Raw genomic sequence first — 20865 nt, forward strand, 5'->3', positions numbered from 1 at the left:
GTGCTATCTTCTAGGGTTCTGGTTTTCCCAGTAGCTGCTTGTCAAGCTTCCCCACAAGTTCAAAGGCTTTTTTTTTTTTTTTTCCTTTGTAGGGCCACGCCCACAACATAAGGAGGTTCCCAGGCGAGGGGTTGAATAGGAGCTGTAGCTGCTAGCCTACACCACAGCAACATGGGATCCGAGACACATATGTGGCCTACACCATAGCTCATGGCAACGCCGGATCCTTAACCCACTGACCAAGGCCAGGGATTGAACCTTCGTCCTTAAGGATGCTAGTCAGATTCGTTTCCGCTGAGCCATGATAGGAACTCCTCAAAGGCATTTCTGAGCTACAACATACTATTCAGCTTACATAAAATACATTCGCTTTCACAGTGAATGAGAGCTACTTCAGCAAAAGTTGAGGAAGAAACAGAAACACTCTTAAAGAACTTCATTAGTTCGTTATTTACACACACATTGTTATAATAAATGGGGACAGTGGGAAGTTGGAGTTACCGATATTAGTTACAGTCACAGAGTTTTCCTTTTCCTTTAAACTTGTCTTCAGGCAAATACAAAATACACTCTAGTACCTGCAAAGTTACAGCAATCGCACCGTTTTAAGCCATTTGCCTAGTAGCTGTCACAAACTGCAACACCAAGAACTCTTGAGGGTTCTGCAACAATACACTTTTAAAAAAATATGCTAAATGGATAAATAATAGGACCATTTCAGCCAAAAAGATAAAGGAGAAGGCTTTAATAAAAATAATATAGTTGTTTCTTAGGAGTTCCCATCATGGCGCGGCAGAAATGAATCCAACTAGGAACCATGAGGTTGCAGGTTTGATCCTTGGCCTCTCTCAGTGGGTTAAGGATCTGGCGTTGCTGTGAGCTGTGGTGTAGGTCACAGACGCGGCTCAGATCTGGCACTGCTGTGGCTCTGGTGTAGGCCAGCAGCAACAGCTCCGATTGGACACCTAGCCTGGGAACTTTCATGTGCTGTGGGTGCAGCTCTAAAAAGAGAAAAACAAAAACAAAAAACAAAAACAAAAAATACAGGTGTTTGTTGATTTATGCAATTGTGCCCTTCCAGAAAATCTTACTAAACACAATATTTTGTATGAAATGTACAATGCTCTTTTTGCTTGGTTACCATGGAGGATTATAAAGGTATATTGCTTCTCACATGCTTTTCTAAGCCAGGTACTGTCACTCAAGGTACTTTTTACAATTCAAGTAACAAACAAACAAAAAAGTTCATCTGTAATAGAAGAAAAGCTTTGGCTGCCTTCTTTGAAAACTGACCCTTTGAGTGTTTTCATTTGGTTCTAACTGATCATCTTATGCTTACCAAGTGGCCTGGCACACTCCTGCTATCTCGTCACTTTTCATTCACAATCAGAAGGAAATAAACACGGCGAGGACACCAAACCAGGTGAAGCTGCCAGGATTTTCGCAGCAAATAAACACCACAAATTTCGGCTCCCTGACCATTCCCTAACATTCCTCTTTAGACACCAGACTACTCTTTTTACCGTCCAGAACGCGCAAAGGTTTAACACAGAGTCAATGTACCCACGTTCAGGGTGGATGCCCTTGGCAGAGGATCTGCATCCCCCTTGGATGAAAAGTAAAGCCTGACCGAACCAGTCAGGAGTGGTCAGGGTGGGAGTCAAATCTGGGGTGGGGATGGGGGGAAGCCTATCAATGAGCCAGAACACCCAGACCCCAGGGGACCAGGCTTAGTCAGCCCTGAATGACTCCCCAGAGGAGGAGCCTGGAATGGTCCAGCCCACTTTCTTCTGAAACCTTGGGGTGAGCAAACATGGGCAAGCCTCGTTCCCAAGGCATCACGGAAGTGACGAGACCTCTGTGGCACCTGATTCTCCCTTAGACCCTGCCTCGATTTCCACCCCAGTCATAAATGCCCCGTGTTCCATTTTTTTCCATTTGAGAAAACGAGGAAGGCTGTGCCAACCACAGCCTCAAATACTCACGAGTCACACTCAACATATGTCACGCTTTGTTGAAACTGCATACTTGGCAATGTGCTACTGCAGGAAAATGCAAGGCGGGCAGGTATAACTGATGATATTTATTTTAAGAAGGTACTTAATTCAAAAGCTTGTTATAAAATGAAACATGCTGGAGGGCATACACTTCACAGATTCTCACGCAGCTGAGGGTTTGAGGTTAACGGTCTCCTTCGGAATCACTGAAGAGGAACGTGCCATCAATATAATGTTAAGGAGCTCCCTGCATGCTGCTTCTTTGAAAACTGACCCTCTCTCCCCCTAATCCCCTAACTGGGTCATGTGTCCCACGATCAGCTTAGAACTTAACATCTTTTTAGAACTCCCTATGAATGTGATAATGCCTTTCAGTCACCCAACGAGCAGAGGTCTTGGAAGAGACAAGTTCAGCATGGCACTAGAGCCTTTGCCGAGAAGAATGGGCACAGCTCCGCAATTTCCGGTCTGTGGCCCTCTAACTTGTCTGCCATTGAGTGTTCAAAGATTTCTTGAACTCAAAGCACCACTCACACGCTTGCTTACTGCAAGCACCCTGGCTCTAGATGCAATGCATCTAGCCTCAATCATAGTTATTCTGCTTTTCCTGCCTCCCCCCTCTCAATGCTAGTTTGAACTAGAATAATGCCCCGTGTGTACACTGGAAGTGCTGCTAAGAAGCCGTTCTCTGAGAGCACTGGCTGGAACTAGGTGGCTTTTCATTTTCGAGCACGCTCCTGGGTCTTCTCCAAAAGCTGCAGAAAGTGGTGGAACGCATCTTTGCTGGCTCTCTTTAAACAAGTCAGCCTCTGCTGCTACTCAGGCGAAAATGAGACCCATCAGATGCTCTCGGTAGTCAGATCTTTCAACTTGACTTCCTTCAAAAGTTGTCTGTCAACGTGGGTATCAAGACAACCCTGACATGACAACGTACAAAGCGTGCAGATGTTCGTGCAAGTCCCCGAAGGGCTGGCGGGAAGCAGCTGCCCACTGAGCCAGAAGAACATGTGGCATCGCCTCTGACGCACAGGAAGCGCTCAGCCCTTCTTTCTTTCTTAAGAAAGAGGGAGTCAAAACGAAATTTGCGGCATTTTTGTAAAAATATTTGGTGAATATTAAATTTTTTAAAAAAACATTTCCTTCTATAAGTCGAATTAAGTTCCCACATTTCCGTCAAAACCTCAAAGTGACAAGCAAATGTTTATTTGCCTTTCAGCATATTTTTGAAATAACTGGTTATATTCATAGACACGCACACACATCAACAAACACAGACTTAAAACCAGGCAAGGCTGATCATTTTAGGTACAATCTTGAAATCCAGAAAGGACACAGAGTCATTTCACTTTGTCCGGACCACAGATTCTCTATAAGAGTAACAGGTCTAATGATGGGAGTTTTCCACATAAATGAGATGCTAATTACATGGTGTTGGCAGAGCAACGTAAAGTTCCCCGGGCAAAAGTGCTTAATTGTTCAGGCCTGCCAAAAGTGTTATGTGTCATGTAAAGGGAATAGCCACATTTCTTAACACCCGAGGACTGAAATGCTATGCAAGTGTTTCAAAAAGATATGTGAGTCAGCAGGCATCACTACAAAAATGAACATATATATATATATATATATATATATATATATATATATATATATATATGGGTGTGGTGATATGTAATTGCACGATTTACTATTTAGTTATAGCAATTATCAAATGAGCAATAAGGGTCTTGCCTACCGCACACCACTTCTTATCCACCCCCGTCTTGAGTCTCCTGCATGCTACACCAGGCTTTGCTAGATACTCTGCAATTGTGCCCCTGAGCCTAATTCTACTCCAACTTTCTTTGCTGAGAATGGCTTTCTGCAGTCTATGCTATTCCTTCTCCCATATTACAGCTCATTTTGCTTTTGCCTGGGAAATATTAGCCCAACTTATTTGAGAACAGAAGGCCTGGGGAAGGGTACATAGGGGAATGCTTTGGTAGATATTACTTTTTAAAACTACAGTTAACAAACCCGACTAGCATCAGTGAGGAGGCAGGTTCGATCCCAAGCCTCGCTCATGGGCTAATGATCCGGCATCACTGTGAGCTGTGGTGTAGGTTGCAGATATGGCTCGCATCTCGAGTTGCTGTGGCTCTGGTGTAGGCCGGTGGCTACAGCTCCGATTAGCCCCCTAGTCTGGGAACCTCCATATGCCATGGGTGTGGCCTTAAAAGATGAAAAAATAAAAAATAAAAAAAGTAAAAACTTCCCAGATGGTTCTTCCTCCTGCTGGCATCCCCAGAGGCGGCCAAGGGAAGAGGTTGGGGTAGGGAAGGATGCTAGAAGTGGGGGGCAGGGCAGGGCTGGGGTGTGTCACAGAGCAATCTTCAAACTGCTGAGATACAGCAAGTGACAAACCATATATTATCAACAAACTATGCAGTGCAAAGGTTTTTCTGTAAAGATCCTGTCCTTCGTCCGTCCTTATTCTGCAGGGGCAGAACCCAAAAGAAAGACATTTGCAGAGACAGAAACAAGAGTGACTTCGATTCCTCCCCAGTTCACAATGGATGCTTGACAGACTAATTTTCTCCCCTGGGTGTTTGAATTCCTCAGATCTAAAAGTCTCTTTTAACTTCACTCACTTGGGGGGAAAAAAGCTGTAAAATGTCATTCTAGACACAAGCAGGAGTGAACGCTAAAGCTGCCTCCCATCCAGGGCACAGCCCTCCACCAGGCAACGCCCTGGCTGCACACTCTCTCTCGGGGAATATCACTGTACAGACTCACCGGCCTTCTCAGGTTGGACTATTCTGATCTGTAAGACAAGGACAAAGTCCCACTCCCTTCCTGTCCAGGACAGGACACTGGACATGGGCACTGCAAGCCATGCCCTTGACTTACAACCTCATGCCTTTTGTCATCAAAATGTCAATGAGTCCAAAGTTGGGGAGGGTAACTGAGGGAGACTCTCCACCAGGGTGGTGCCAACTGGTACAACCTTTTGGGAAAGCAGTTCAGCGACTCATGTCTTCCAGGGCATGAAAAATGTCTGTGGCCTTTTATTCAGCAATTTTGCCTCTTGAAAACTGGTGCCATGCATAATAATTGGAAATTCATAAAGCCAAAACTTCATGCACAAAGATACACTACAAAGTGCTGATGGTGATCGAAGGAGCTGAAGGCAATGTAAATATTAGAGGAATTTTAATTTTTTGCATCTATTCCACGTAATGTACCAGTGGGAAATGCATATTAGAAAGCACTTTAGTAACATCAGCAATGCTTATCTTTGAATATTAACATTAAAGGGGAAGGAGTATTCAAAAGTGTACAACCAAATGATCTCCATTACATTTTTTAAATGCATATTTAAAAAGATAAGAAAGAAATCAACAAATGCAAGTGGTCACCTGAACGGTGAGATTACAGATAATTTTTTCTTTTTTTTTTTTTCCCCCCAAACTTCTTCAAATGGTCATGTATTCTTTTTATAATCAAAAATTAAAAGCATATGGAGGATATAAATGATTCAAAGGGAAAAGCACACCAAATATTTGCTTCTCCTTTTTTCGGTGGAGATTAGTCTAATAACAGCAAGGTCCTAAGTTGAAATATAGTAGAATATTGTCAGACTCGATAATGACTTTAAAAAAATCCGTGACAAAGTCAATTTCCGAAGCTCTCACTTCCAGATGAGGTGGGCCAAACAATTTAAAGCTAACATATTCCTGAGAAGAAAGCTTCACTCTTCACACTTAAACAGGCATCAAGACCATACTACTTTGTTCCACAAATTTATTCAACATTAGACAAGCATATATGGCGGTACCTAGGCCGTGACAGGGACTAGGGATCCAACAGGGAACACATGCACTAAAAAAGCATCCAGCACAGAGGGGCTGAAAGGGATGGTTTGCACACAGCAACCCAGCTGAAAGCCGATCCAATTACTCTTGCTAGAACCTGAGGTTAGACCTATAAAGAATTTCCTATCATTCCACGCTTAAAAATAAAAACTCCAGGAGTTCCCGTCGTGGCGCAGTGGTTAACGAATCCGACTAGGAACCATGAGGTTGCCGGTTCGGTCCCTGCCCTTGCTCAGTGGGTTAACGATCCGGCGTTGCCGTGAGCTGTGGTGTAGGTCGCAGACGCGGCTCGGATCCCGCGTTGCTGTGGCTCTGGCGTAGGCCGGCGGCTACAGCTCCGACTGGACCCCTAGCCTGGGAACCTCCATATGCCACGGGAGTGGCCCAAGAAATAGCAAAAGGACAAATAAATAAATAAAATAAAAACTCCATTTATGACACCACATCTTACTCCAGAGCTCTCTCTCCAAAGAGCACTTTGTGAGATGTCCAGGAACTTTGGGGCAGGGATAGAAACCCACAACACCCAGGAGGAGGTGTCAAGAGCAGGGCTGTGAAAGGCCAGACGCTGTCGGTTCAGACTGCGGCACCAGGTGTGCTGCCTGGCACAGGTGAATCCCTTTCTAAGGCTCCTCCATAGGGAGCTTACTTTGGAGTTTGTCCTGAGGACTGAAGGAAGTTACTTGGCAAGCATACCCAGCATGATGTCCTGCGCAGAATAAATGCTCAACAAACAACCCTTTCTCTTGTGCATAAAATATACCTGTTTACACAGAAAAACGACAAAGAATCAGGTAAGGACAAAGATGTAAAAGTCGATGAAATGGCTTCCCGGAGTAAGTGGTAGTGATTGCTAATGAGTATAGGGTTTCTTGGAAGGTAATGAAAAATATTCTAGAATTAACTGTGATGATGGTTACACTACAGTGAATACCCTAAAAAAACCACTAAGTTGTACACTTTAAATAGGTGGCTGGTATGTTATGCGAATTAGATCTCAGTTCCCATCGTGACTCAGCAGTTAACGAACCCAACTAGCATCCATGAGGATGCGGATTCGATCCCTGCCCTTGCTCAGTGGGTTAAGGATCTGGCGTTGCCGTGAGCTGTGGCGTAGGTCTCAGACGCGGTTCAGACCTGGCATTGCTGTGGCTGTGGTACATGCTGGCAGCTACAGCTCCAATTCGATCCTTAGCCTGGGAACCTCCATATGTAGCAGGTTCGGCCCTAAAAAGACAAAAAGGAAAAAAAAAATTTGCTATAATAATTGTATTTGAAAAAATCAATGGAATATTTTAATCCAAATTCCCAGATGGGCCAAAAGCTATTCCCAGCAACCCATGAGATTATGTGAATTGTGAAATCAGAAAATAACTTCAGGAGTTCTTGTTGTGGCTCAGCGGTAACAAACTTGATTCATATCCATGAGGATGCGGGTTCAATCCCTGGCCTCGCTCAGTAGGTTAAAGATCTGGGGTTGCCACGAGCTGTGGGTGTAGGTCTCGGACTAAGCTTAGATCCCGAGTTGCTGTGGCTGTGGTGTAGGCCAGCAGCTACAGCTTCAATTCAACCCCTAGCCTGGGAACTTCCAAATGCCTCCAGTATGGCCCCAAAATACAAAGAAAGAAAGAAAAAGAAAAAAAAAAAAAAAAAGAACACCTTCAGTTCCAAGTCATTATAATATTCCACCTCCGGTTTTCTTACCAGCTCCTTTACAGGGAAAAGATACACAAGCACCCAGAACAATACCACACACATAAATTTTTAAGACAACTTCTCACATCTTTTTTTACACACACACACACCCCGCAGTCCTAAGAAAAGTTTAAAATGTTTTGCATTCTCTACTCACATACAAGAATATATTTAGCTTCTGGATCAACCAACCAAAAGAGGAAACCAAATGCCTTTACACAGTGAGTTTAAAACTCACTGCGTCATTCCTTATCACCTAATGTCACCACCAAAACACATACGCAAATAATGCAAAAGAACAAATGCTTGATCCAGAAACATGAAGCTGAATCCTATGAGTTAACCGCTTATTTTTCACACTGAACAAGAGGTGAAGGGGCTGTCTCTGTTACGGCTTTCCAGCAACACGCAAGCGCTCATCATATCCAGATTGTGGCCACATTTCCTCCCCAGGAAAGCCTAAAAGAGGTCCCAGAAAGCATAAAGCAAAAACCAGGAAAAGGGCCCTAAAAGACCCCCCTGCTCCCTTCCTTACTCTCTCCTTTAGTCAACATAATTTTGGCGTCTACCACGTGAAAATCTCTTCTCCATTTTGACCTTCCGTATTTTTCTCGGAAGCTGGCCACATTAGTTTCGGTAATCTTTTTTTTAAAAAAATGAGGAGTGCCCTGGTGGCCCAGCAGTTTGGGGATCCGGTGTTGTCACTGCTGTGGCTCGGGATGCTGCCGTGGCTCAGGTTCCATCCCTGGCCCACGTACTTCTGCATGCCATGGGTGCAGCAAAAAAAAAAAAAGAAAAGAAAAAAAGAAAAGAAAAACTTGTGATATGTTTGTAGTCGTTTGTAATATATATCATTGAACCAATGTTACCTAATTAAAACATTTTTCGCCATTGCACACAGAATAATCAGAGGCAATGAAGATGGTGTATGGTCCAGCAAATACACAGATCTGATTGGCTATCTGGGCTGCCTTCCGCCTGTGAAAATGGGTGGCACTTGTACACTCTGGAAGATGCCTCCTTTGAGCTGCTCCACCAGCAATGGGGATGCGCATCAAGAAACACTCACTCTTTCGCCAGCAACCATCACCACGTAACGGCCTGGTAAGGTGAGTGGGAGCCCACGTACAGAGTGGAAGTAACGAGCAGGTCTTTCAGTCTCTCAAAGCCTCTGAAGAGTTTATGCTAAGGATCCTGGCTGGCCCCTTACTGTCATTAGGACGGTGATGAAACAACCACGCTCACCTACAAAACTCGCATCCAGGGGGCTGGTTTACCCACATTTGGCACAGCAGTGATAGGGAGCACGCCCATCAGCCAGGTGAACGTTCCCCGCCACTGCACAGTTGTAATCATCACTGATATGGCAGTAAGGAAATGCACAAGTGAAAGTGGCATCTTACTGCCCTTGTGAGTCAAAGCTGAATTTATACAATCACTGGGAACTGTATCAACAAACAGTACTGTTCCACTTATTAAGGGACTGTGCCAACTCTGTGCTCAATTCCCGTAAATACGGAATAAGCTTGGATTAATACTCAATATCTCTTGAATCTAAATTTTAAAAGAAGGTTCTGTTTTCAAAAAGACTGGTCAATACATACTGCTGAATAGGAATAACAGTAGCAGAGTCGGATCCATCATCAATTAGGTAGAATCATTTATTTGCTCTTTATTTTATTTATATTTATTTATTTATTTTGCTTTTTAGGGCCACACTCGCAGCATATGGAAATTCCCAGGCTAGGGGTCGAATCGGAGGTACAGCTGCCCACCTACACCACAGCCACAGCAAGGCAGAATCCGAGCCAAGTCTGCAACCTACGTCACAGCTCACGGCAACACCAGATCCTCAATCCTCAACGCCAGATCCACTGAGCGAGGCCAGGGATCGAACCTTCATCCTCATGGATCCTAGTCGGGTTCGTTAACCACTGAGTCACAAAGGGAACTCCTTAGTAGCTTTTTAATGAACTAGCTTGAAACCCCCTCTGCTGCACATTTAAACACTATCCTCTTTATGACTGGTGATGCAGAAAAAGTAGAAGAATTTAAGAACATCTCAGGTGCTTTACAAGAGAACCACTTACTCATCTGATTCATTAAAAAATAAATTCCCAAGGTCACTTTTCTTTCCTCAGAAAACACAGAACATCAGGTGAAGGACCAGATATAAACAAGCATTCCTCCTCTCACACTAGGTGTTTTCTCACAAGCTCCCATTTGTATTCCCACCATCCCCTCCGGAAACTCCCAATGTTTTCTGAGCACAAACCTTTATTCGCTTCTTTTATCAACTTTCCCTAATACACTGGGCTTATGAATTAGTTCAAAAATAATTCAGCAGACCACACAGAAATGAAGTCATCGTGTCTGGCTTATTGGAGAAACTAGGATAAGTGGTAGCCATTAGCTGTTCATTAAACCCCTCCACACTTGTGTGGAGTTCACGTTCAGGGTCAAAGCTGGACCCTCTTTCTCATTAGTTCAGTGATTAAACAGCTATGCTCAGCGGCCTCACTACTTACAGCATCTTAGACGTTATCCTCCCAGCAAGGTAAATAGGGCAGGTGTCTCTGTCCATTTCACACCTGGGAAAACGAGGCAATGATACCACCTGACTTCCTTAAAAGGAAAAAGTCAGGCAGCTTGCAAAGGGCCAGGACATCCCCGCCTTCCCCTGAGAGAGTAGTTCTCATCCTTGTTTGCACATTAGAATCCCCCAGGGAGATGTGAAAATACACCAATGTCAGGTCACAAACTAGACCAAACTGGCAGCCCCGCCAGACCTGGGAAATGCCTGGGAGGGAGTGGTAGGTACCTGGGCATCGGCATAATTTACAAGCTGGAGAGGTCATCTACAGACACAAAGTTGAGCACCACTGATCTATAACCCAAGAGGTTTAAAAGGCCAGCACTGGCAAATACAGATTTTCTTTCTCTCACTTCCCTTTCTTTAGTGGCTCTGCTTGAGGACAGGATGGCGGAGCCCTGGTAAACAACAGTCCTAACAGTAAACAATGGACTCAGCTGAACCAAGTATGTTCTCTGGTAGGGGGAAAAAAAAGAAGAAGAAACCAGGATTCAGTTAAGAATCGAAAGGAAAATACATTCTCCAAAGCTAAAAGACCAAGTTCAATATACAAGTGTTTATACACATTGCTGTATACACCACAGTTTTTTTCCCTGCCCTCCCGCAAGCCCCCACAAAAAGAGCACATTTTCAAACAAGTAACTATACATTAGCATGTGTGTCCCAAATGTCAGGAACGAAATGCTAAGGAAATTCTTTCCAACATCTGGGAGTGATTGTGTACACTACATCACTGCTCCTATGCGTTCACCTTAAAGAAGAAAGATCAGAGCAGAATAACTATACATCCAAATGCAGTAATAGTTTTTCTCTCCTATTAAGCATGATCTGAAACCCACTAATTACTTCCAGAGGGAACTTCTTTCTTCACACTTTATTCCTGACTACAATCTGGTTCTCAGGCAACCAGGACGTCATGGACTGGCAGCAACACAAGGAGGAAAGTCTGCGATTAAAAGGACCCTCCTTTTAAAGGAGGGATTGCAAGCATAAGAAACAATTAGGTACTTAGTGGGGATTTCATAGTCCAGTTTTGCTCAGCCAATCACCTTCAGTGAAATCACAACAACACTCCATATCCCCCCCCAAAGACTATAGACAGGAGCTTTCAAAACCTCTAGGATCTTAACACACGCAGACACACAGACACACACACACTTCACACGTGCGTCAATGCACATCAACTGGATTTGCAAAAAACACTACCAGTTAGACAAAACCCTCAAAATGAAAATACCAAGGAAGAGATTTTATTCAACTCAATCTGTAGGACATGAATCAAAGGCAAGTGACAGTTTTATACCCGCTGGACTTGCAGCTCTTTGTTAATGAGACCTCGTGCTAAAAAACCACCAGGGCTTACTTTCCTTCACTTGTCCCCAAATCCATCTCGTTTAGCTCTGCCAAATAACTGGCCCCAAATGTGTTTGTTCCGTTTCTCTCTTTGTCTTTTCCCAAAAGAGAAAAATTAACGGTTAAATGGGTTTAATTTTTAAATCAGTACAAGAGCTTTAAACACACTGTACTGGGGGGAAAAAATGCAAATGGAATGCTCTTGAAAATGGTCACCCATTAAACACACATCTTATGACCCAGGCCTCCAATAAGGCGAGTTCTTAAAATTCTATGGAGGTCAGAAGTTTCGTTTATGCAGCAAGAATAACACTGTTAACAGCTCCATCTCCTTCTTGTTGCCACAGTAAACCTCTACACATTCCAAATCCTGGAAAATGTGAGGCAATTCAAAGAAAGCTGAAGCCACAGAGGACTCCACTACTGTGCCTGAAAAGCTTCTAGAGCCATGAGTCTGCGTGTGAATGGAAGGAGGCCATCCACAGAGATGCATGCATCCCAGCAGATCAGGGACGTGGGACTCAGAAGATGGATTCGCAGAGAAGAGGAAGGAACTGGATCCAGAGGCTTTATGTATCTCTACTACCTAACAGCAATGATGACAGTTCTTTAAGCAAATGGAGTATCACAGTTCCTTATTAGCCCTTGTCTTGCTATAGTTTTTAAACACAGATTTTTTTTTTTCTTCTTCTGTCTCAATAACCCCATCTTTTACTAGAAGCCAAGGTTAAAAGTCAAAACCCAGCAGGCTTCTAAGTAAAGTGGAAAATAACCCAAGCTTTATAGCTGTTCCAGAAAGCTGGTGGCTAACTTTACATCTACCCCCGGGGGACGTCACATTACAGGAACGTGTCCTATCCCCCACTGGAATACATAAAAATCATGACAAGCCATAAACGGACGGGCGCCGAGTCAGAGCTAGGACAGGGAAGGCCGTGCTTCACCCTAAGGAGTCGATTATCTGGGTACAAGGAAATCTGACTGTCAGGTTGTTGGAAATGAAGGCTTACTCTTTCCAAACCTTTTGGTTCCCGACAATCAGCACTTACACGAATCCACCTTACTAACCTTATTAAGGTCTTGCTGTCTTTCCTAGACGTATCTCACCACAATGCCAGTCTGAGGCCCTCATCCACCACTTATGCTCTAGGGGAAATCTAAAGGAAGGAGCACTGTGCCCAACCCAGAGGGGCAATGACAGAAGAACTGATCCCCAAGCAGGACCCTTCGCAATGGGGGGGTGGGGGGGCTGAACAGGCAAGCAAGACGGGAGAGGTTGAATTCCGGCTCCTCTGACACCAATCCCTCCTCCTGCGGTTGTGTAGGACTGTTTTAAATGGCTTTCCAGTTAAGAGTACAAAGTGGGAGTAGCCCCAAAACCCCCCAAAATGTCTAAAATCAAAAGTAAAATTTAACTGTCGGTTCCATTTGAGCAAAGAAGAGCACTCTCCGTATCTACTGCTTTCATTCCCTTTCTCTGGGTCCTTCGCATACAAGCCCATCTGTGTTTTTCCTCACCAAGCCTATCTACAGTTTCTGGGTTTTTTTTTTTTTAATTTAATGATAAAATCCATCCTACAAGAAAGGAAGTTTCCCTGTGTTCTTCATATTAGTCAATGGAATATACAGACTTACAAGGACTGTTCTTACAAGTTCTGTTTTTCTATCTTGAAATGGATTGAGCTGTTTGCTGCCTTCTCACAACCCTGCTTACCCCATCACCTGATTTTCGGTTTTCGTTTTTATTCTCTTGTAGTCCCCAGTTTGTCACTATTCTTCACTATCCTCTCATAACTACTTCTTCCCCAATTATTACCCCAATATATTCCCCCTTTCCCATCCACTCAACCTTTTTACTATATTATTTACCTCCTCCCCTTTGAGCCTCAGCCCTCAATTTCTCCCCTTGATACAGAAGAACCAAAATGATGATTCTGAGTCTCAGATGCTTCTTGCCCTTAACTCCTCCCCCAAAAGACCATGACATTGACAAGGGTCATCTCCTTATCCTTGTCCAATCTAGCTCAGAGAAAATAAGTTTCCCTGTATTCTTCATCTTCCTTCAGTCCCCTGGGGCACCCTGGACCAAGTGTCTTCCTCATCTGTTCCACTTTAATCACTCCCCAAGCGGCAATGCAGCCCTCTCCTTGATTACTCTGTGATGGCTGTTGGCCTCTGCCAAGGACACAGCCCATCTAAAACATGCTACCCTTGGTGATCATGCGCTAGGAGATGGGTCCAACCACGGTCTGGACCCACCGTCTGTATGACACATGCCTGATGTGTATTTCCAGTAGCAACAAGAGGTGCACCCTGATCCCTTTTCCCTGGCACCTTCGTGCTCTTGCGACTAACGGGTGGCACTTGCCAGAAGGCCTGCTGAGTTAAGGGGCGGGGAAAGTGCTCCTTCTCTGGCCACAGAAGAGAAGAGAGTGGCTCACCTGGGGCTTAAGCCTTTGCCCTTGGCATCAGCCACAGCCACATCACGGTGATGGCCTTTGCTAGATGCAAGGCCCCTGGCTCAATTCAGAAGGTACATATAAGCCTCAACAACACAAAAGCAACCACATCAAGACAGATGAGCCAGGAAACCAAGAAGAAAATGACCTTGATCTCTATCTCCTGTCCTCTTTTCCACGACACCTCTTAGGGGAATGGGTAACCCTCACCCTGCTTCTCACAGTCCTTCCAAGTTAGCACTTGAAGCAGAGAACCGCTTTGAGAGACACCGGATCGATCCTGAATGTAAAAGCAGCCGTGAACAAAAAGGGGAAAAACGTAGCTCTTATTTCAACAAAAATCAAGAGAGCAGAAAAACTGCTCTTCTTTCCTCTCTGAATACCACAAACCAAATCCCCTGTACAGGTGGACACAGAGACATCATCAGGAAGAGGGCATTGGGGGGAAAAAGATAAAAATAAATGGTATTTACCTTCTTCTGTTTCATGCCACACGATCCCTTCCAAATTCACACTGGTCCCGGGTTCACAGGGCCCAAGACACTCTGGCTCTGTCACTACTCCAACTTCACACGTATTGACACCCACGGAACGAGTCCGAACCAAAAGCTGTTCAACCGGTGCTGCAATATTGGATGAAGATGGGGAAAAGTAGGAGGGCAGAATCTGAGGCGTGAGACTGCTGGAAATCGGTGGCGGTGGTGCTGGCACTGTAAACAGGGGGTCAACCTGAAAGACAGACAGGCTTACTGCAGTGGTGCTGCATGCTCGGAGCTCTTTTCAATGCAATCTGTTTACATCACTTCCAGAATACATCACCATTCCAAATGCCATTTGCAATTATAATATGCTTAGAGTGTTTTAATGGTGCCAAAATACAAAGCAGAATAGAAATAAGCATTTTAGTTTTATCATGACACACAAGGTAAACAATGGAGCTCTAGCTTCCTGCTAGTTACAGGCAATGTCCTTTTAAACTCACCAAGCGACAACCTTTAGCCTCCAGAGATGTGAATGAAGATGCTTTGCAAAATGAAGACTACTTCTTACTTGTCATGAAGTCTTATTTTCAAAATTACAGTATTTTTCCAAAGGAGAAACTAATAAATACCCATATATGCATCACTCGACACTTAAGCACAGGAGATGGACTAAAATTGTTTTCAAAGTACTTGATAAACCACAGCGAATTAAATCACTACTAAAATTGATTAACTTACTCTGCCAAATGTATACAATACATAAACTTGATTACACACATTGAAACACCGAAACTGGATATGATTAGCATGTACGAAGCATCAACTTTTTTTTTTTTTTTTTTTTGTCTTTTCTATGGCCGCACTCACGGCATATGGAGGTTCCCAGGCTAGGGGGTCTCATCAGAGCTGTAGCCACCAGCCTACGCCACAGCCACAGCAACTCGGGACCCGAGCCACGTCTGTGACCTATGTGATAGCTCATGGCTATGCCAGATCCTGAACCCACTGAGCAAGGCCAGGGATTGAACCCACAACCTCGGGTCCGGGTTGGATTCGTTAACCACTGAGCCACGACGGGAACTCCCGCATCAACTTTTAATTACGCATTCTACTGCAAAGTTTAACAATTCATATAAGGGGAGAAATAAATGTGTGTACTCAACACAACGTGAGGTTCTCTAACGCACAAGCCCTTTAGTGGTGCACCTTGTAAAGATCCCTGATGAGTCTGACCGAGACTCAGCAGCCCCCTCTCCGTCCAAGAAAGAGAAATGACAGCCCAAACAAGATCCCGTGGTGCAACAGTTTCTTTGCACCCAGATTCTGAGGAGAGCAGCAACGGAGTCTTTCACGCAAAAAGTTTAGGGGTCTGGCCATGGTGTAACCAAAGGCTATGCAGGTACTGAATAGCTAGGATGGCCAAACCCTTCCTTCCTTCCTTCCTTCCTTCATTCATTCGGCCCATTGTTACAAATGCCACAGAATTTGGCTCTGCTGACAGGTTCTCAAATGTGAAAAAGACACATGCAGGGCACGTATGCCCCAGGATTCCAGATCACCTACGTCCCCAGGCTGCAGAGACGCGACCAACAAATAAGAGATGATACTTCGCGTGTTTTATCAGTTGGGCTAACAAATTCGGAGTGTAAAGAGGATACAGAGTAGGTTGTTCTTGTAAAATGCCATCTTGATCGGTTCATATATTCTTAGTTAACGTTTGTAGGAAATCAACATTTGGCTCCAGACATAATATTATATAGTCTTTGTTCTTTAAAAACACACATACCCCCCCACACACACACGAAAAGAGTATATTTCAAGATAAGTCAGATTAGACAGGGTGCTCCTAGTTAACCAGCGGAAGCAGTCATCTGTGCGGGCTCCTCGTTCATATGACTGGAGGAGCTATTTCTACCGTTTGCATTTCACTAAAAGGATACACTGACGTTCACTTGCCTGGGTGATCCAAGATGCAATGCAACAACCCCGCATCCCACTGCACACTAAAGAAACTTAATTTCCTGCTCTCAAAGCTGCCATAAAACTCCTTTTGCTCCATGCTTTTTATTGTTCTTCATTCTTGATCACAGAGCTCAAGAAAGAAAAGCATTTAACAGCCCCAAACCCCAGATGTGATTTACGCTTTCGTGTAAATGCAGCTTAATGTGGATCAAAGTTCGCACTGATAGTTCCTATTTTTAAAACTGAGCTGACAAATGAAGAACGTTAAGGGGGGAGAGGGGAGGGATGTGGGACTGAACCCTGCAGACCTTCTCAGAGTTAAAAGGTTGTGTCAGATTGAAATCACTTTCTAGAATTAAAAAAAAAAAAAATAGACCAAGGAAAATTATAAACCTCTTTTTTTTTTTTTTTTTCAGGGCCACACCAATGGCATGAAAATTTCCAGGCAAGGGGTTGAAGTGGTGCTGCAGCTGCCAGTTAGAGCCACACGACATCCAAGCCTCATGTGCAACCTACACCATAGTTCAAGGCAACACCGGATCCCTCATCCACTGAGCGAGGCCAGGGATTGAACTTGTATCCTCGGATTCATTTTCACTGAGCCACAACAGGAACTCCCCAATAACCTCTTAATTTGTATAGGTAGTTCCTCAAGATATTCTTGGTCGACAGCCTACATTAATTCCAAGAAAACAAATATGGCTTCAGTTAGATAAACAAGAAAAGGGAATAAAATAAAGGAGTGAGGAGTCGCAGCAGCAAATCTCTCACTTTGAAGATCAGGACACCCTGGGGCAGCATGTACAACTGAAGTTATAGGCACTGGGCACAGTGGCCCCAGGACTCTGCCCCCACCTCCACACTAACCTCTCTGAGGACCATCTGCCTCAACAGGAAACTGTATTCTTTGACCTTCTAAGAGTGACGATGAATCCTGTCAGTAGAGAATTTCTAGACTAAATCCCTATTTCAGTATAACTCTCCTTATGAATAGATTTGCATAGATACACACACACACACACACACACACACACACACACACACACACACACACACTCACTCCCATACTATTTGGGATATTTATGTCATTCCAAAGATGAAGCTTCTAAAGAATCTAGATGCTTGAAGGAAGAGGCCATGGTATCTCGGACTTGCTAGCAAGTTAACTGTGTCTATTCCCATGAATACAATCCATATGTCATGAAAAGAGTTTAGTTGATAACATTTATAGAAGGGATTCTGAAGCCCTATCCACACACATTTTAAAATGAGAAAGCCAGAGTTCCTGTTGTGGCTCACCAGTAAGAAACTTGACTAGTATCCATGAGGATATGGGTTTGATTCCTGGCCTCGCTCAGTGGGTTAAAGGACCTGGCGTTGCCATGAGGTGTAGGCCAGCAGCTACAGCTCCGATTCGACCCCTAGCCTGGGAGCTTCCCTATGCTGAGGGTGCAGCCATAAACTGACCTCCAAAAAAACCCCATTTTTTTTTAAACAAAATAAAATGAGAAAACTAAGGCTCAGTGAAGTTTGACTATTAATATGAACTTCAACATAAACAATTCCCCAATGCAATAATAGTCTAAAACTCTTAAACTCGATAGGAAAACTCAATAGGTAACACAGGTTTGGTTTGGTTTTGGTTTTTGGCTATGCCTGTGGCAGGTGGAAGTTCCCGGGCCAGAGAATGAACCCAAGACATAGCAGCAACCTGAACTGCTTCAGTGACAACACCAGATCCTTAACCCATGGCACAAGGGAACTCGAATAATGAAGTGGTAAAGATTCAACTCTTTGACGGACACACGTGAATTCCACTGCAGTGGCTTCCTCAATGTAGCTTCAAACTCCCATTCCCCTTAGGTACCAGCATCATCATCAGGATCAGCGAGAAAAGAAAAAGGACCTTTGTTGCCTTGGAATTTCAGGGCTGGGAATGGAGAACAGAGGACAGCCATGTGGTCTACTGGGGTCCCTCTTCCCCAGAGCTCACCAGCTCACCAACTGGAGGGGAGGTGGTGAATTACAGCCGTTCCCAGAGGTGTTTTATTTGGCAGGTATGCTACTTTTAAAAACATTCTCTTTTTTTTTTTTTTTTTTGGCCAACACACACACACACACACACAAATTCGGGAGAAGTCTAAATTTCTACCATCTCTGTTTTTTTTTAAATAGAAGTTCCCAACCTAGGGGTCGAATTGGAGCTGCAGCCACTGGGCTACACCACAGCCACAGCAATGCAGGAGCCAAGCTGTTACTGTGGCCTACATCACAGCTCACAGCAATGCTGGATCCTTTAACCCACTGAGTGAGGCCAGGGATCAAACCCGTGTCCTCATGGATACTAGCCAGGTTTGTTACAGCTAAGCCACAACAACTGGCTCAGTGAACTCCCTCCACTATTTCTTAATATAATAGTTGGATAATATGCTATTCCTCATGGCATCAACTAACAAGGGTGAGTCTCCCTCGGCCTGCAGTGACCTGCCCAGGCACAGACAGCTGAACTGCCATTTCCCTCTTTTATGAGACAACCATTGTTCCAGCCAGAAGGTCATCTAGCCCAGCTTACTCATTCCAGAGAAAGCTGTGGTCTATACTGGTACAAGGGCAATAAGCTATCTCTATGGTCAGCCCAGGTGAGCATTAAAAAAGTAGCTTCTGGAGTTCCCATTGTGGTGCAGTGGTTAACAATCCGACTAGGAACCATGAGGTTGAGGGTTCGATCCCTGGCCTCGCTCAGTGGGTTAACATCTGGCATTGCCATGAGCTGTGGTATAGGTTGCAGACGCTCAGATCCCGCGTTGCTGTGGCTCTGGCGTTGGCCGGTGGCTACAGCTCCAATTAGACCCCTAGCCTGGGAACCTCCATATGCCATGGGAAGCAGCCCTAGAAAAGGCAAAAAGACAAAAAAAAAAAAAAAAAAAAAAAGTAGCTTCCTCCAAGTAGGACCTTTACAAAAGGGGTTCGATGTTACACCAGGAGAAAAACGAGGGGTGAAAGGGAAACAGTTCAGAGTGTGGCCATTTCCTTCTGGAAGCAATGCCCCCAACAGGAGAAGTTCTCCCCAAAAAGGTTTTGGTTCTCTAGTGTATAGCACGGGGCCTAAAACACAGTCACGTGGCACCATATGTAACACAGGATTTTAAAAGCTCTCCAAGAGTTATTTTTGCCTTATATAAAAGGTCACCTCCACTGTACCCTGACTTCTCAGGTCACTCACTGATCATATGCTAAAATATAATTTTTTCACCCAAGAAGGCTCCTTAGGACAGAGAAGAGCAACAGTTCCAACAAGGAAGTCTGGTAAGACAGTAGCATACACTTGAACTTGGTAATGATGGACCTCCGGCGGTGCTGGGTTCAAATCCTGGCTGGCAGTACTTGCTTATAGGGGACCCTGAGCAAATCACCTGGTTACTCTAAGGCTCGGTATCTGGATCTAAGAAATGGGAGTAAGAATAACAATTACCCGCACAGGGACGCAGTGAAGACGCAGTGAGATAATTCATGCCAAGTGAAAGCTCAGCAGAGTGCTTAACTCTGTAAACAATGGCTCTGAACAAGAAAAAAAAAAAAAAAAAGTCCCTGGTCTGATATTACAGTTCCCTAACCCTGCACACAACCTCACAAAGCTCCTTTTTATATCCTACTATGTTTAACATAAATCTATAATCCTCTCCAAATGCATGGTTAAGTGCGGTTAAAGTGTGTTAAAAGTATAAGAAAAAGGGCTTAACCCTGAGAAGCTCAGCCTGAGGAAATACTGCTCCTTTCATACACTGGCATCTGGCAGCCGTCCACCAGCTTAATCCAACCCCATTTTATAGCGTGTCCTGAAGAGTCCTCCACTTGTACAGAATCTCCTTCCACTCATCTCCAGTGGGACACCCTTTTTTGGTGCTCTGCTCTCCCCCAAAGTCTCCTTTGGTTCACCTAAACTCGATCCCATAGCCGCCCGATAAATAATCACTAACACACCGGCTGTGTGCCAGGCACTGGGCAGGCTTCTAGCAAAACCAGCAACTGTAGCAGTCATCAGATAATCATACAAACCCACCACAATTACAAGTGTCACCGCAGAACCTCACCCCTAGGTGTGGTGCAGGGACCAGCCTCTGGATTTGGAATCCAGCTTGACCTCTAACACCGTCACCTTAGGCAAATTCCTTGAGTCTCTCTGGGACTCAGTGGACTCATCTGTAAAATGGAAATAATACCTTGCTGCTGAGATGACTACTACCCGAGATCATTCAAAAAATATGAGCCCGGGACTTGGCGGGGAGTTGCACTCAACAGATAAAAGCTACTGCCACTGTCAATATTATTATCGGTATTACAAATAGACTCGAGATTTGCACTGAAAAGAAAGCAATAGGTAGTTTGGCCCTTTGAAGCCAAATGCTAGGATTTGCTACATGCAAAGATGATTCAAGAGAGACGGTTACGAATACCTTTCTGGAGGGAAGTGCC

General features: G+C 44.4%; 1 protein-coding gene across 5 annotated transcripts in view; it reads right to left on the reverse strand.

Moving 5' to 3' along the window:
- The window catches only part of ZNF608 (zinc finger protein 608), a 112854-nt gene that overhangs the window by 48876 nt on the left and 43113 nt on the right, over nucleotides 1-20865 (reverse strand). For all 5 annotated transcript variants that reach the window (XM_085014417.1, XM_085014416.1, XM_085014415.1 and 2 more), the window contains one exon: nucleotides 14422-14677. In XM_085014417.1, coding sequence (XP_084870543.1) covers nucleotides 14422-14677 — 256 coding nt within the window. The remainder of the gene's footprint in view (nucleotides 1-14421; nucleotides 14678-20865) is intronic.

This window comes from Sus scrofa, chromosome 2 (genome assembly GCF_054392235.1).
Source record: "Sus scrofa isolate SSC_HxYL_T2T_F1_AM1 chromosome 2, Sscrofa_HxYL_maternal_Yorkshire_Landrace_v2.0, whole genome shotgun sequence".
Lineage (NCBI taxonomy): Eukaryota > Metazoa > Chordata > Mammalia > Artiodactyla > Suidae > Sus > Sus scrofa.